This window comes from Paroedura picta, chromosome 5 (genome assembly GCF_049243985.1).
Source record: "Paroedura picta isolate Pp20150507F chromosome 5, Ppicta_v3.0, whole genome shotgun sequence".
NCBI classification, from domain to species: Eukaryota; Metazoa; Chordata; class Lepidosauria; order Squamata; family Gekkonidae; genus Paroedura; species Paroedura picta.
This window is the reverse complement of record NC_135373.1, coordinates 110,090,615-110,106,002: the sequence shown is the minus strand read 5'-3', so window position 1 is coordinate 110,106,002 and position 15,388 is coordinate 110,090,615. Positions and strand designations below refer to the sequence as shown.

General features: G+C 45.3%; 1 protein-coding gene across 1 annotated transcript in view; it reads right to left on the bottom strand.

Annotated features, from left to right (window-relative positions):
* The window catches only part of PTN (pleiotrophin), a 90,323-nt gene that overhangs the window by 21,763 nt on the left and 53,172 nt on the right, over positions 1-15,388 (bottom strand). Inside the window, exon 2 of the mRNA XM_077339890.1 lies at positions 1,004-1,113. Coding sequence (XP_077196005.1) covers positions 1,004-1,112 — 109 coding nt within the window. The 5' untranslated portion in view covers position 1,113. The remainder of the gene's footprint in view (positions 1-1,003; positions 1,114-15,388) is intronic.

Sequence of the window (15,388 nt, the reverse complement as noted above, 5' to 3'; positions counted from 1 at the left end):
TCCCTGCATCCTGAAATCCATGACTTAAGGACTGAGAATATGGCTGCCTGGGTATTCACCTCATAGAGAGCCCACATTCAACCTGCCCCCCAGTAGCTGCACTGGCTGCCAGATGAGTTCCGGATCAGGTTTAAGGTACTGGTCTTAACCTTCAGGGCTTTAGGTGATCTGGGCTCTGCATATTGGGGAAACCATCATATCCGAGAAGCCAGTATGTCCCCAATAGAAAGTAATGGCCTTTCAAATTTAAACTTGATGGCCTTTGTTAATATTTCCATCTCTGTGATCCAGTTATTCACCTAACTGTGCTTCAGATAACTGGCATATTGGTGTGTGGGAGGTGGGGGAAGGTAGGAATTAATTGCAAACAGTGAAGAGCCAGCTTGGTATAGTGGTTAGAAGCGTAGACTTCTAATCTGGTGAGCTGGGTTTGATTCCCCGCTCTTCCTCCACATGCAGCCAACTGGGTGATCTTGGGCTCGCCATAGCACTGATAAAGCTGTTCTAACCGAGCAATGATATCAGGGCTCTCTCAGACTCACCCACCTCACAGGATGTCTGTTGTGGGGAGAAGAAAGGGAAGGTGAATGTAAGCTGCTTTGAGACTCCTTCGAGGAGAGAAAAGCAGCATATAAGAACCAACTCTTCTTCTTCTGTTCTCAATTCATCGAGGAACTATTAAAAATGTTGTTTTAACATTAATGTTGGGGGAAAGTGCCATCCAGTGCCATCCTGTATGGCATTTGCTGGCAGGGGCTCATGGGAATTGTAGTCCATGAACATCTGGAGGACCACAGGTTGACTACCTCTGCTGTATGGTTTTTAAGGCAAGAGACGTTCACAGGTCTCTGGTATTTCATGGTGGTCTATCATCCAACTACTAACTAGGGCCGAACATGTTTAGCTTCCAAGATCTGACAAGATGGAGCTAGCCTGAGCTATTCAGGTCAGGTATTGACAACAACTCTCTCACACACGTATAATGTAATCTATAGCCACTTACCTGTTTTTTCTTTTTTGCCAGCCTCAGTAGTGCTCACAGCTGCTAGCAGGACAATAAATGTGAAGAGGACAACCGTGAATATCTGACATCGTTCTTGCTGTTTCTGCATTCTGGGGATTAAGAAGGAAAAAGACATCAGACATCAATGCACAGGCAAGATTCCCAATCAGTACCCTTAACTCTGTAGCAAACAGACTATACAAATTAAATTAAAAGTATTAAGGAAAGTCTCCCAAATGCCATAAAATGGCATAGAACATTCGATCTACCCTGCTTAGACACCTTATATACTGTGGGGAAAAATAGCATAATTGTGCTATTTTTGTATATACCAATTTTTCATCTTGCATAAAGTTTTAAGAGAGTGTGCTACGCAATATCATAAAAAATCTAAAGCTGCAGCAGATCAGTGCTTTGCTATTAGCATTCAAATGAATGTTATCAGTACAGGCAAACTAACTGCTAACCGCTCCCCAACAGGTAAACCCCATTGAATATTTGCTATATTTCAATACCATTTGTAATCCTTTTTTTTCCCATCTGATTGCCTCTTCCTCTCACCACCACCATTTTCTTTTCGTACCCTTTGTCCTCAATGCCCTTGGCCTTTTGTCCTCTGGTTGGCTCTTCTCCTAAGTGTGGCACCCCACTATGCCGTCTCTCCAGATTGAGTGTTGCAGTATCAACAAACAGTGCGCTATCAATAAAGGGAATGAGGGAAGGAAAAACAGTGGCTTTTGGATGACCACGAGTGGACTCTGACCCCTCCCAAGTCATGGAATAAGAGGAAGGTCTGGCAGTCTTCAAGCAAAGGTTGAATACACACTTTTCTTTGATGCTTAGGGCTGATCCTGCATTGAGCAGGGGGTTGGACTAGATGGCCTATATGGCCCCTTCCAACTCTATGATTCTATGATTCTATGAAGGGGGAATGTTGCTTCCAAACCCAACATTTGATCTCCAGAACCGAGGAGTTTGGATTCTGGGCTTTACCCAATCCTCACCATTCTGACTTGCACTAGCAGAGGCTGGTAGGGAGCAAATATTGACCTGCTGAGTAGTTAGTAAAATGAAGAACCAGGGGAGGATATGTGAACTGTCAACTATGTTATTTCCCCCATGACTGAAGTCCCTAACTGAAACTAGGCCTCATATTTATCTCCCTGGGAGGGGGGGGGATGTACCCACCTCCATCTCCAATTTTCTACCTCTGAGGAAGTTAAGATATAAATGGCTTCTACATAGTGCTACTCTGTGAATTTCATGTAGCAGCTATCATAGGGAGGCAGCTTAGAGTACCACCAATAGCTGATATCTTCCCCAAACTCTGCCCTCCCCAGACAGTGTCCTCACAAATCTTCAAGAAGTTGCTACAGCAGCATTGGGAACCATACCAGAATTCCTCAGGAAGCTGGGTGTTGTGAATGTAGTGCTTGAAGGATTAACTCGTCCATTAAAATGGTTGCCCAGACTAAGGCCCTGACCAATTCACAACAACCTGATGTGCTTCCAGGTCAAGTCTCCCTCCGGCTGGATTTTGGCACCTGGAAAACTAACAGCATCTATTCCACAAAGACTGAGTCCCAATGGCACCTTTAAGACCAACACACATTTAATTCTGGGTATAACCTTTTGTGTGCATGCACACTTCTTCAGAAGTATCTCTGTTCCTAGAATTAAACTTTGCTAGTCTTAAAGAAGCCACTATAACTTCAGACCAACATGGCTAGCCCTCTGAGACCTTTTCCTCACCAGGAATTCCCTTGCCTCAGACTGACTGAGGGCCTGAGTCACACCAAGCCCAGGACCACCCTGGGCCTGTGCTGACATCATCCAGAGTGGAAATTAGCCCTGGGACCAGATGAGTGCTGGGCCAGGCCAAAATCCTGGTGTGGAAAAGGTCTGATTCTAGCATGAGTTTTTGGGAGTCGGAGCTCATTCCTTCCAATGCTTTTATTGTCCTAAACTCAGCCTCGGGTGGCACACACAGTCCCTGCCCCATGGGTTCTCAACCTTTTTCAGCCCTTGGGCCCCTTGGGAATTTTGAAGCACACAATGTAGTAGGCAGAGCCACAAAATGGCTGCCGAAGATCCCTGGACTGTGGTGGCAGCTGCTACCAAAACAATTTTTTAATTTTGATTTAAATCATCACAGACTGTCAAATCTCCCATGATCAACTGGAAGCCCTATTGGGTGAAAGCACCACCTACTTTCCAATAATGCTTGGCAGGCTGCATGGTGATTGTGGGCAGCGTGCTGGGGACCCCCACCCTCCACACACCCACCTTATCACAAGAACAGCAAGGAAATAAATAAGATTACTGCAGCCTGAATATTCAGTAAGGCATCCTATTCTCCCCACACACACACACAACAATCAATTCCTATGCATGAAATGTGCCGATTTCATTGTTGGCAAACATTCAGTGCAGCCACAGCTTTGGAATAACATTTTTTATTATATTTCCAACAGCATGAAAACACCATTGAATAACAAGTCGCAAAAAGTTGTGGCAAATATTTTGTCGTTCCTTTAGCTGAATTTTAAGCAAAGCGCTTGGAAACAAACATTAATAAATAGCAGTTTACAAAACTACCAGTAGCCTAAGAGCGCCGTTAACAAAAATACGACCATAGATGATCACAAATGGTACTGAAGATACATCCGTTATTTGAATGTCAACTCTAAATTGCTTAGAAATGTGCCTTCCGTTTCAAAATTGGTTCCCAGTTTGTTCTGCAGGAACAATATTCACGTTGAAGTTCAAAGAGAAAAAACAGAGGTCCAAAGGAGGGCCACCAGGAGAGGAGATCAGAAGCAACATTCTTGGGGGCTGGGCCACTCTTAGAACCCACGGGGTGCATTGCCTGTTCCAGGTTAGGACAATCCTGGAGATGTTAGAGGTGTAGCCCAAGGAGAACGGGGGTTGAGGAGGGGAGGGGACGGAAGTAGAATGCTCCCTGCATCAGCTATAACAAAGGGAGATTTGACTCCTGATACCCCCCAAATTTTGTGGGTCTCCAACGGTCTTTTTTAAGGCATCGGACTTTTGGAGAATGGACTCGAATCTATCTATTCCACAGGAGACCAACCCATTTTTTGCCCTCAAGGGAAGCCTACTTCTGGTGACCCCATAAGGTTTTCAAGGCAAGAGATATTCAGAGGTGGCTTGCCACTGTCTGCCTTTGCATCCCATCCCTTGATTTCCTTGGTGGCCTTCCAGCCAAATACTAAACAGGACTGGCCCTGCTTAGCTTTAGAATCATAGAATCATATAGAGTTGGAAGGGGCCATACAGGCCATCTAGTCCAACTCCCTGCTCAACGCAGGATCAGCCCTAAGCATCCTAAAGCATCCAAGAAAAGTGTGTATCCAACCTTTGCTTGAAGACTGCCAGTGAGGGGGAGCTCACCACCTCCTTAGGCAGCCTATTCCACTGCTGAACTACTCTGGCTGTGAATTCCACTACTGAACTACTCTGGCTGTGAATAAATATCTAGATCCGTCTTCGGATGTTGGATGATGCACTTTCAATGTGCTTTTGCACTCGGATTTTTCTGTGCAAAGCAGGGGGGGGGGCTACTTCTAAAGTGCATTGACAGTGCGTTATCCAACGTGAGCAGAATGAGCCAGGCACCCAGTGACTGCATCAGTATATAGCTGCTTGCATATATGCTAAGAATAGGCCACTTCGGGTCCCCGTTGGGAATAAAGGAAGGGTATAAATGAACTAAAATAATAAGAATCCATACCCAGACCTGTTTTCCTAGAACGCATCCTATCACGGCTCATTTAGCACATCATGCTCGGTGCCCGTTTTTCATGCTGCTTCCTACATGGCCTGCATTTCCATGTACAACAATACTTTGGCCGTCCAATGAACTGTGTGCATAGAGAAGAGAGCGCGAGGGCCGCGTCTGTAATCCATCAAGGGAAGAAGCAATTCTCACCGTGAAAGGAGTGAAATGTGTTTGAAATTGGCATTTGGCACTTTTAAGCAGCTCTCGCTGGCAAACGTCCTGCGGAAAAGCCGGGTAATTGCTATCGACGGGCACGACCGGGAAAGGAAGCCCTGCTCTGGGGAGACCCAACCGCTAGCTGGTATGGTGCTTGCAGCATTCGGGAGGGGAAAGAACATTTTAATCCTTAACGACTAAGTCATTTGTTGGCGAGGAGGTTAACTGCATGACTCTGAGCTGACCCCAGAAATGCAGGCTGGCCACATAAGGCAATTCAGTCCTTCCCACGCTAGCCCAGTGCTGGTAACAGGCAGCATTTGTAATGGAAGCATGTGAAATCGAAGTGGCCTCTTGAATGGTCACGGTGGTTGAAAGGGACTGTGCAGGAGACAGTAGAGGGAGCTAGAGTTTGCAGACACACTTGTATTAACTAGCTTGTGGAAGGGAAAGACCTCTGAGCTGGCAGAGTGTCTGGAATTGCTCTGCAAGGAATAGGCCAACCTTTCCTATGGTCAGCTCTCTGTCCACTCAGGCAATTGTATAGATGGGGCAGGGGGTCTCACAAGTCCTTTTGAAGGTTATCTAGCTCTGTTATGCCTTCCAATAGTTTACAAAGTATTACAGAGATGCTCCAGGGTGGAATCAGAAGGTGGCTTACAAGTAACAAAACACTACAATTAGATCAGCAGAATAAAACCTCAGATACGCCCCCCCCCAATCCCACAAAGACTATTCCAGTTTATAACACGCTAAAAGCACTGGCAAACAGTCTTGTAAGGTCTCCTGAAGACCTCTAATAAAGAAGTAGAGCTGTTCTTTTATAGCCCACTTTTCACTATCAGAAGGAAACCCAAAGCAGCTTACAAGCAACTTTCCCTTCCACTCCCCACAATAGACACCCTTTGAGATTGGTGGGTGACAATAAATGTTATATAATTTTAACATTAATACAGACATTCAACCTTTGAAGGTCCTGACTGTTATCAGTTGGGTTTTAATTATTCCAATCCCAGTCCCCCCCTTTTTTTTTTAGCTTTTGTGAGCTTTCCTGTGCCTTGAAATAGAACTTGGTTGATCTTAAGGGTCCCACTGGATTCAAGTTTTGTTGTGCTACTTCAGACCAATCCGGCTATCCACTTTAAGTTTCCAGGTTGTCTTCAAAGGCTGCCTTATGGAGCCACAAGATCACAAAAGCACAGTTTGGTTTTCCAGTCTGGTTGAGTCAGAGAAAAGAGAGAATTGGGGAGCCAGCTGCCACTTTGCCAACTTACTGTTTAAACCGAAAGAGGCCACGATGGTAAGAACCCCCAAGCTAGTCACTTGCTCGGCAAAAGCCAACTCCACTCCATCTAAGACCAGAGGATCCAGTCCTTCTAGAATATCAATCTAGAATATCTAGAATATCAACCTTCCCAACCAGCATCTTGGTCATGCCTGGGTTCAGCTTCAGCTTGTTCTGCCTGAGCCACCTGACCATGACCTCAAAGCTCTGGTGAAGAAGCAAGGTGGATTCATCAGGAGGTTGGGATAATAAAAGACAGAACTGAGCATTATACACCTGCTGATGATACCCAGCACCAAAGATTAGGGTTGCCAGCTTCCCAGACCTTCCTCTGCAGAGTCTTCCTCAGTGGTCCGTCATCCAAGTACTGACCTTGCTTAGCTTCTGAGATCTGATGAGATTGGCCAAACCATGCTGCCTTCCCTCCCAGTCATTACAAGGCATGCCAAAATCCAATGTAGATTCCCCTCCCCCTTGCTATGAAAGTCATTCTATTCATTATTCCTAAGTATGACCCATTATGGAGAATGCTAACTCCATCTACCCCAATGTTCACAAGCCTGGGAATTTTATACTATGCCAGGCTTTCTCAGCCAGGGTTTTGTGAAACTCTAGGGTTTCTTGGTGGCCCCGGAAGGGTTTCCCAAATGGGTGGGAGTTAATTAATTTTTAATACATGTTTTAAATTTGTTAATAATTTATCAGGCGATATCACCATATAGCCACCTTTGGATCTGCCTCCTTCCCAAAACGAACAGTGGTGGGCCTGGAGGGGATGAAAAGGGGAGGGGCCTCAGGTGGGCATGTACACAATTATGCTTCCCAATCATATTCTGCATGATTGAGCCACTTCTAAGGTTTCTCAAAGCCTGAAGACTGTTTCAGGGGTTTCTCAATGGTAAAAAAAAGTTTAGAAAGACTGTCTTACACAGCCTAAAGGTTGGTACGTAGTCACCCCATATTATTCCAAGATGTATTTTCTCTGCCAACCTTTGCAGGACTGTAAAAGTTCTCACAAACATCACAGGCATGATGTTTTTTCCCCTCCATAACTCAAACAAACACATAGTGAACAAAACAGCCTCTGCAATACATTGGTTCCACTGTCATCGCTGCCAAGGAATGGCTGGCACTATGAAATTGGGCTTGAGAGTCAAATTCAAGGTGAGGCAATCTTACTGTGCTGATAAGCTCAGTGGAGGACTGGTGCTGAGAGCCCAAGGCCCCTCAGCTAATCCATGACGGAGGACTATTAAGCACAGCACAACAAATGTGTATTCATCGCTCTCTGTTCCCCTTTGGAAAAGAGATGGTAGAGAGAAGTCAGTTACCGCAATTAAGGCAGGGAATTCTCAAGTGCTGGCCCTCCACACACATGCACTTTGCACAGACTCTCCCCGTTTCATCATCTTTAAGATGCTTTAGGATGCTTAGGGCTGATCCTGCGTTGAGCAGGGGGTTGAACTAGATGGCCTGTATGGCCCCTTCCAACTCTATGATTCTATTCATTGGTCCCATTTTACATTTGAAGCAGCAAGCTGTGTTTTGGGCTTACCTCCCTCACTAGGGATGGAAACCAGCGGCAAATAAATTCCAACCAATTGGGTAGCCCATTCCAGGATGGGAAATATAATACATTTCACCCTCCGAAGCAGCCATTTTTCTGTAGGAGAACTAGGGTTCCTGGATTCTCCCTGGCCACTAGCAAGAGTGAGGGGGGCACTTACCAATAGGAAAATTAGGCCCATTGGGGAGAGAAAGATACTATTCAATGACATATAAAAGGGCATTGATAGGTCTCATGGAATTTCTCATGGAATGTGAAGCTGCTTTCTACTGAGTCAAACCACTGGTCTATCAAGGTCAGAATTGTCCACTCTGGCAGCGTCTCTCCATAGTTCCAGGCAGAGGTCTTTCACTGCACTTACTCTCTGATCCGTTTAACTGGAGATGTTGGAGATGAAAACTGCTTTCAAAGCAAGACTCTTCTAGTAAACGGTAAAGGAGGGATATTACGCACCTCTTAACTCTAAGTACATGTCAAATGGTCAGAGATATAGAATCAGAGTCACAGAGTTGGAAGGGACCTCCAGGCTCAAGCAGTCCAACCCACTGCAGAATGCAGGAAATTCACAACTACCTGCCTACCCACAGTGACTCCAATTTCATGCCCAGCTGATGTCCCCCCCCAAAAAAAACCAGAATTATTATAATTGTATATGCATGCTATGTTGTGTGTGTGTGTGTGTGTGTGTGTGTGTGTGAGGAGGTCCTGGAATCTTTAGACATGACTGCCACACTACAATCTAACTGATGTACTTATGGATCCTTTCTTTGGCTGCAGAGGAAAGGACACGCAGTAATGGGTTTAAACTTCAAGTACAACGATATAGGCTAGATATCAGGAAAAAAATTTTCACAGTCAGAGTAGATCAGCAGTGGAATAGGCTGCCTAAGGAGGTGGTGAGCTCCCCCTCACTGGCAGTCTTCAAGCAAAGGTTGGATACACACTTTTCTTGGATGCTTTAGGATGCTTAGGGCTAATCCTGCGTTGAGCAGGGGGTTGGACTAGATGGCCTGTATGGCCCCTTCCAACTCTATGATTCTATGATTCTATGATTCTATAATTTCAGTGCACAGCCTAGGAAACAAAGCCTCAGCAACTGGCATTGGTAGCAGGTGCCTAAATCTCCCATCCCTACTCCCTGTTGAGCAAATCAGTTCTTATCCCTGAGAAAGGATGACTCACTGGGAACAGAAAGGTTTTATCTGTGCGGAATAAATAAACACACTCTCTTCCTTCATCCCTGTTTGGCCTAATTAGTTTGCACAGCTAATCAAACACTCCATGACCCCTGTTAAATTCTTCTTCTTTTTCTCTCTGCCAACTTGGCAAAGGATGCGGCCGGTGATAACGGAAGACCAAATGAATGATTCAGCAGAGGACTTGAAGGCAGAGCTTTTTAAAAGTGTTGCAGATCGATTGCAGTTTAAGTAGATAATCGATGGGAAACCAGCTTGCCTCAGTTCAGTAACAGGGATGGGGAAAATGTTACAGAAAGAAAATGCCCACTATAAGAGACAGTACAGTCAGATCCTTAAATCCAATGCCCCCCCACACACACACACACACTGCTAATGCCGCTAAATATCAAACTTAAATGGAGTGGCCGGGTCACCAGAGACCATTTTCCCACCTCTGCTTGATAGGATGGGGTGGGAGAAATGAGATGATTTTGCATCATGCCATAATGTGACTTGCATCAGGAACCAAGAGTAACATCATTGTGCTAGTGTGATGTTCTAGGATTCACCTGAAACTCTATGGTTAAGCTACAGAGTTCTGAGTAAATCCTAGAGTGTTGTGCCAATGATAACATCACTTCCAGTTTGTGCTGGAGGTAGTGCCAACCAAATAGGTAGAAGAAGCTGAGAAGAGAAGTAACATAAAGGGAAAATGGCACATGTCTCTCACCACTTCTCCTGGTCCTCAAGGTGGTCCTTTCCTTAGAAAAAAGGACCATCATCTCTTGGAAATACAACTGAGTTCTGTTTCCCTGTGGAAGTCTGTTGTGGGGAATTCTGCTTTGGACTCTATGGTGTTATGTCCTCCCCTTCCGAACCCTCCCCTTCCTTCCCCCAGTTCCCCACCCACCACCAAAAAAACTCCAGGAAATTTCCATTCTAGATCTCTTAGATGACCAAGAGTGAGACAAATTTCCTGTGAGGTTGCAAGGGGCCCCAGAGCTGTTGACTGAACATAAACGCTGCTTATTCTGATAAGGATAAAACAGGAGGAGGATGAGAAGCATACACCATCCTGGAGAACGGAATGAAAATGTAATAATTATATAATCAGCACTAGGCCTGGGCATGTAGTGGGGCAGATCAGTTTAGGTCACACCTGATGGTTCTGGGCCAGAACAGCCTACCAATCTGGCTGAAAATGATTCCTCAAATCTCCCTGGAACCCTGAAGGCATCAGAGAAAGGGGCAAGGGTCCAGGAGTGGGGGTGGGAATCAAAGAATCATAGAGTTGGAAGGGACCTCATGGGTCATCTAGTCCAACCCCCTGCACTATGCAGGACACTCACAACCCTATCGCTCATCCACTGTCACCTGCCACCCTCTTGAGCCTCCACAGAATCAGCCTCTGTCAGATGGCTATCCAGCCTCTGTTTAAAAATTTCCAGAGATAGAGAACCCACCACCTCCCGAGGAAGCCAGTTCCACTGAGAAACCGCTCTGACTGCCAGGAACTTCTTCCTGATGTTTAGACGGAATTTCTTTTGCATTTCATCCCATTGGTTCTGGTCCATCCCTCCAGCACATAGAAGAAATAGCTGTTTTTAATACCTTGCTTTTCTCTATCCTGAGGAATTTCAAAGTGGCTTAGAATCACCTCTTTCTCTGCTGAGAAAGAGTCCTAAGAGAACTGCGACTGGCCCAAGGTCATCCAGCAGACTTCATAGGGAGGAGTGAGGGAACCAAGTCAGTTCTCCAGATCAGAGTCCACCTCTTTTAGCCACCATACCATGCTGGCTCCACACAAGAGGGCAGAGCTTTGCTACCTATGAGGACTCAGCTCTGGCAACTGCCCAGTCCACACAACAAATGGAGCTGAAGGAGAAGGAGAAAGGGAAGGTACTAAATAATGAAAGTGAATACAATTTTTTAAACAATTTAAATGATGAAGAATCACTTGTGTCTGATCTAGCTTCCTGTGTTCATAGCATGTGCAGCTGAGCAGTCTTCGAAGAAGAAGAGTTGGTTCTTATATGTTGCTTTTCTCTCCCAGAAGGAGTCTCAAAGCAGCTTACAGTCGCCCTCCCTTTCCTCTCCCCACAACAGACACCCTGTGAGGTGGGTGGGGCTGAGAGAGCCCTGAGATTACTGAAAAAGAAGAAGGGTTGGTTCTTATATGGCGCTTTTCTCTACCCGAAGGAGTCTCAAAGCAGCTTATAGTCGCTTTCCCTTTCCTCTCCCCACAGCAGACACCCTGTGAGGTGGGTGGGGCTGAGAGAGCCCTGATATTATTGAAAAAGAAGAAGCGTTGGTTCTTATATGGCGCTTTTCTCTACCCGAAGGAGTCTCAAAGCAGCTTATAGTCGCTTTCCCTTTCCACTCCCCACAACAGGCACCCTGTGAGGTGGGTGGGGCTGAGAGAGCCCTGATATTACTGCTCAGTTAGAACAGCTTTCTCAGTCCTATGGCAAGCCCAAGGTCACCCAGATGGATGCATATGGGGGGGGGAGGAGGGGGGAATCAAACCCAGCTTGCCAGATCAGAAGTCAGCACTCCTAACCACTACACCAAGCTGGCTCTCTCTGAAGGGGAACAGAACTTCAGAGAACGCACCCCAAAGAACAGATAAAACAGAATTTGGAACCATTTGAAAGGGGTGAATGGAGCTCACAAGGCAGTTAAAGGGGAGTAAGGGGGGAGATGAAATAAAAGAACCAGCAGTTAATAAGAGTTCAACCACTGGTGCTATGAAAGCGTGAGACAGATAATGACGGGGAAAAAGAGGCTGCCTCAGAGAAATGCACTGTGGCAAGGTTCGTCTCCAGAGAAGTGTGAGGGACGGCCATTATGAAGAGGGAATGCTTCATTTGACCATCGATCCCTGGTGGGGACAAGAAATGAAATGGAGGGAAAATAAGTACGAAGGAATCAGGAGAAGCATTTTGGGTCAGCCACGCCTATAAGCTGACTGAAAAAATGTTTAAAAAGTTATAAAGCTTAAAACAAAGGACAAGCTTCTTGTTTTTGCATCTAACTTTTTTCCTAAGAACATCAGGCGGTGCCGGGTTATCCAGCTTTAATCCCACTCGAGGTGAGACAGAGAGATGGTGAGTGGCCTAATATAACCCCAGAGAGCTTTACGCCTGTGAGGGGATTTAAACCTCCTCTTCCATTCCATTACAGCAGCTTCCGAAAAAGAGGTCACTGGGTCGAAAGGACAGCTCGTTTCACAAGATAGAGGTCTGCTCGCGTGCTCAAATGACTCAGACTTCAAGGAAGTGTGTGCATAGTCTGCTTCCTGTGTGCAACAGTGTGGTATAGTGTCAGACTAGTCTTTGGGAGACCCAAGTGTGGATCCCCACTCAGCGACAGAAACTCACTGGGTGACCTGAGGCTAGTCACCCTCTCTCAGCCTAACCTATCTTGCAGAGTTGTGAAGATAAAATGGGGAAGAGAGATGTGACCTAGGCCATTTGGGGTCCCCACTGTGGGATAAGGAGGGGTAAAAAAACAAATTAGATAAATAACTTAAATACATTATATCCATGGGTCTGATCAGCTGGATCATGACCACTGCTTGAAATACCACCTTTGCAAAAGACCCTCTGGATCAGGTTATGGTAGGGCACTTGGGGCTACCATGTGAATCGAGGGGCTGCAAGAGAAGAGAGAGAGAGTCTGTAAAAACAGCTGCATCCATATGTGACTCTTAGTCCTGCCAGGAAACAGCCACTCTCTTGCCACGTTCAGTTTTAAATGGATGCATTTGGCCCATGTTATAACTTCTCCTGTATCATTAATCAAGAAGTTAATAAAAGCATTACATACTTGTATTTGCTTTTCAATTAACAGCATCTACTTCCACCCCCCCCCCACACACACACACATCTTCTTTTTAACATTTGTTGAGCCATTTAGGCTTGGTGAAAGAAATCTCTTCCTTGACCCTGGGATCAACTTTTCCCCAAGCACAGGAGAAACCAGCCCTAAGAGAATAAGGCCTCTTTCAACACTCCCATGCAAACACCTACATTTGGAAACTTGATCTCACTTTGACAGTCTGCGCTGATGTTCCTTGGATGCTCTACTGTATGGGTAGTCAACCTGTGGTCCTCCAGATGTTCATGGACTACAATTCCCATGAGCCCATGCCAGCAAATGCTCATGGGAATTGTAGTCCATGAACATCTGGAGGACCACAGGCTGACTACCCCTGCTCTACTGAACTCATGGAGCCAACAAGAAGAAAGGGACCTCTTCTGTCATCAAGTTGCAGTCATCATATAAAGAAACAAATAAATAAAGTGACTCTGTAAGGTTTTCAATGGAAGAGCCACTCAAAGGTGGTTTGCCATTGCTTTCCTCTGCATAGCTACCCTCCTGGTATTCCTTGGGGGTCTCCCATCCAAATATTAACCAAGGCTGGCCGTGTATCGGTTGTGAGATTGGCCAGGATTGGACCAGCCTGGGCTATCTAGGCCAGGCAGCAACTCACAGTATTCATTTTAAGCAGTGTCCATATAGTAATGGGGATGCATGGATAGTACTGTCCATGGTCCTGAATGAATGGGGAAGATCTTGAATATTAGAGGAGCTGTGTTTGATGTTCTGTTTGATGCCTGCATGTAAGGAATTTGTTCTCCGCATTTCCATGTTCCCTTTCTTCCACACCTTTGTTAAGCAAATAAAATGTTTGTTCCTTCTCTCTTAAACCAGAAACTTAAGAGATGCACGTAGAGCCACCTTTCGGCTGAGAAAAATCACAATTCTGAGGCTCTATTGCGATGAGAGTTTCAGAAACCTCCGGGCCTTTCTTTAAATGAATAAAGTTCTTGTGCAGATCACTGACAGGTGAAAACTAATTTGTATTTCCGTGAAGAAGAAACACTTGCAAAATGCACAGTGCTTAAAATAAATTTCAGAAGCAAGAGGTTCTGGGACTCATGCATGTCTGGAAATTGAACACACTAATTTGGAAAGCTTTTCTTTTAATTGCAAATATACGAGGGATGATTGGGGCTACATAGAGCTAATTAAATGCAGAAGAGTGCACACAGTATAATCAGTGTCTTAAGAGATGTCCCTGGGATGCTCATTTTGAAGTGCACCATCCAAATTTCCTTGCATCTGCCTGCATCGCAGATACAGAGAGGGAAACCCCCACTATACAGGGGTGAGTAAATATTCCCCCTTTAAGATTCTGGGAGGTCATTCTGCACTGAGGTCTGCTTCTCCTTTAGCTTAATCACAAATAAAAATTATTTTTGGAATTGGGACTTGGGCTGTTTGCCACAGCTTTCTTTTTTGTAACAGAAAACAGAACCTATCCCGGGCTATATTAAACAATTCCACAATAAATACAAATAAACGTTTCTTATCTCTTCTTATATATTTATGTGTATAAGCACAACCAGAACGGCCTCTAGATTAAACCGTTTTCAATTTTGTTTTCCTCAGTGGTTGTCCTTCTTTAAATTATATTATATATATATATATGTGGCCTTTGGCTCTCAGGTTTGGGGTGGTCTGTGTATAAAACTGCAGGGTTTTTTGAGGCCTTATTTTTATACTGATATGCAATTAAAAAATCTTGGTGTAACCCCAGATCTCCAGCCTTGTTGACCCTGTGAGCATTGGTGGATATTTGACAAAGGGGAGGGAGCATTGGTTGATATTTGACAAAGGCAAGGGAAGGTGACATGGTATGGCCCAATCTGGTCAGATCTTAGAAGCTAAATAGGACCAGTGCCTGGAACAGAGATCACCAAGGAAGACTCTGCAGAGGAAGGCAATGGCAAACCACCAATGCTTCTGATTTCGGTTGACAGCCCCTCGGTGGGGTCACCAGACTTGATGGCATTTTACACAAACACACACATATAAAGTGGGTGACACCTCAAAATGAAGTATCTGCTCTGGGGATAGAGCCATCACAAAATGGCTTCCAATGGCCTACCCATTTAGTTCCAGTTTCCAAACAAATGGGAGGAGTTGTTCCTTGCACAGCTACATGAGAAGGCTGCCAAGCTCACGGATGACAGATATTAGAAGTCGGTGGCTGACCAGAAGCTAGGACATGCCCACCCAAGGTGAGCTCAATTGCCAACAATCTTAATGGGTTAGCTGCTTTGTGGAACATGATGCTGAAATAAATGTACCACTAGTTTGACTCAGCGGAGCTTTTCTTAAAAGAAATTCTGCCTAAAGATCCGGAAGACGTTCCTGGCAGTTAGAGTGCTTTCTCAGTGGAACAGGCTTCCTTGGAAGGTGGTGGGTTCTCCGTCTTTGGAAATGTTTAAACAGAGGCCATCTGATGGAGAGGCTGATTCTGTGATGGCTCAAGGGGGTGGCAGGTGACAGTGGATGAGTGAGAGGGATGTGAGAGTCCTGCACAGTG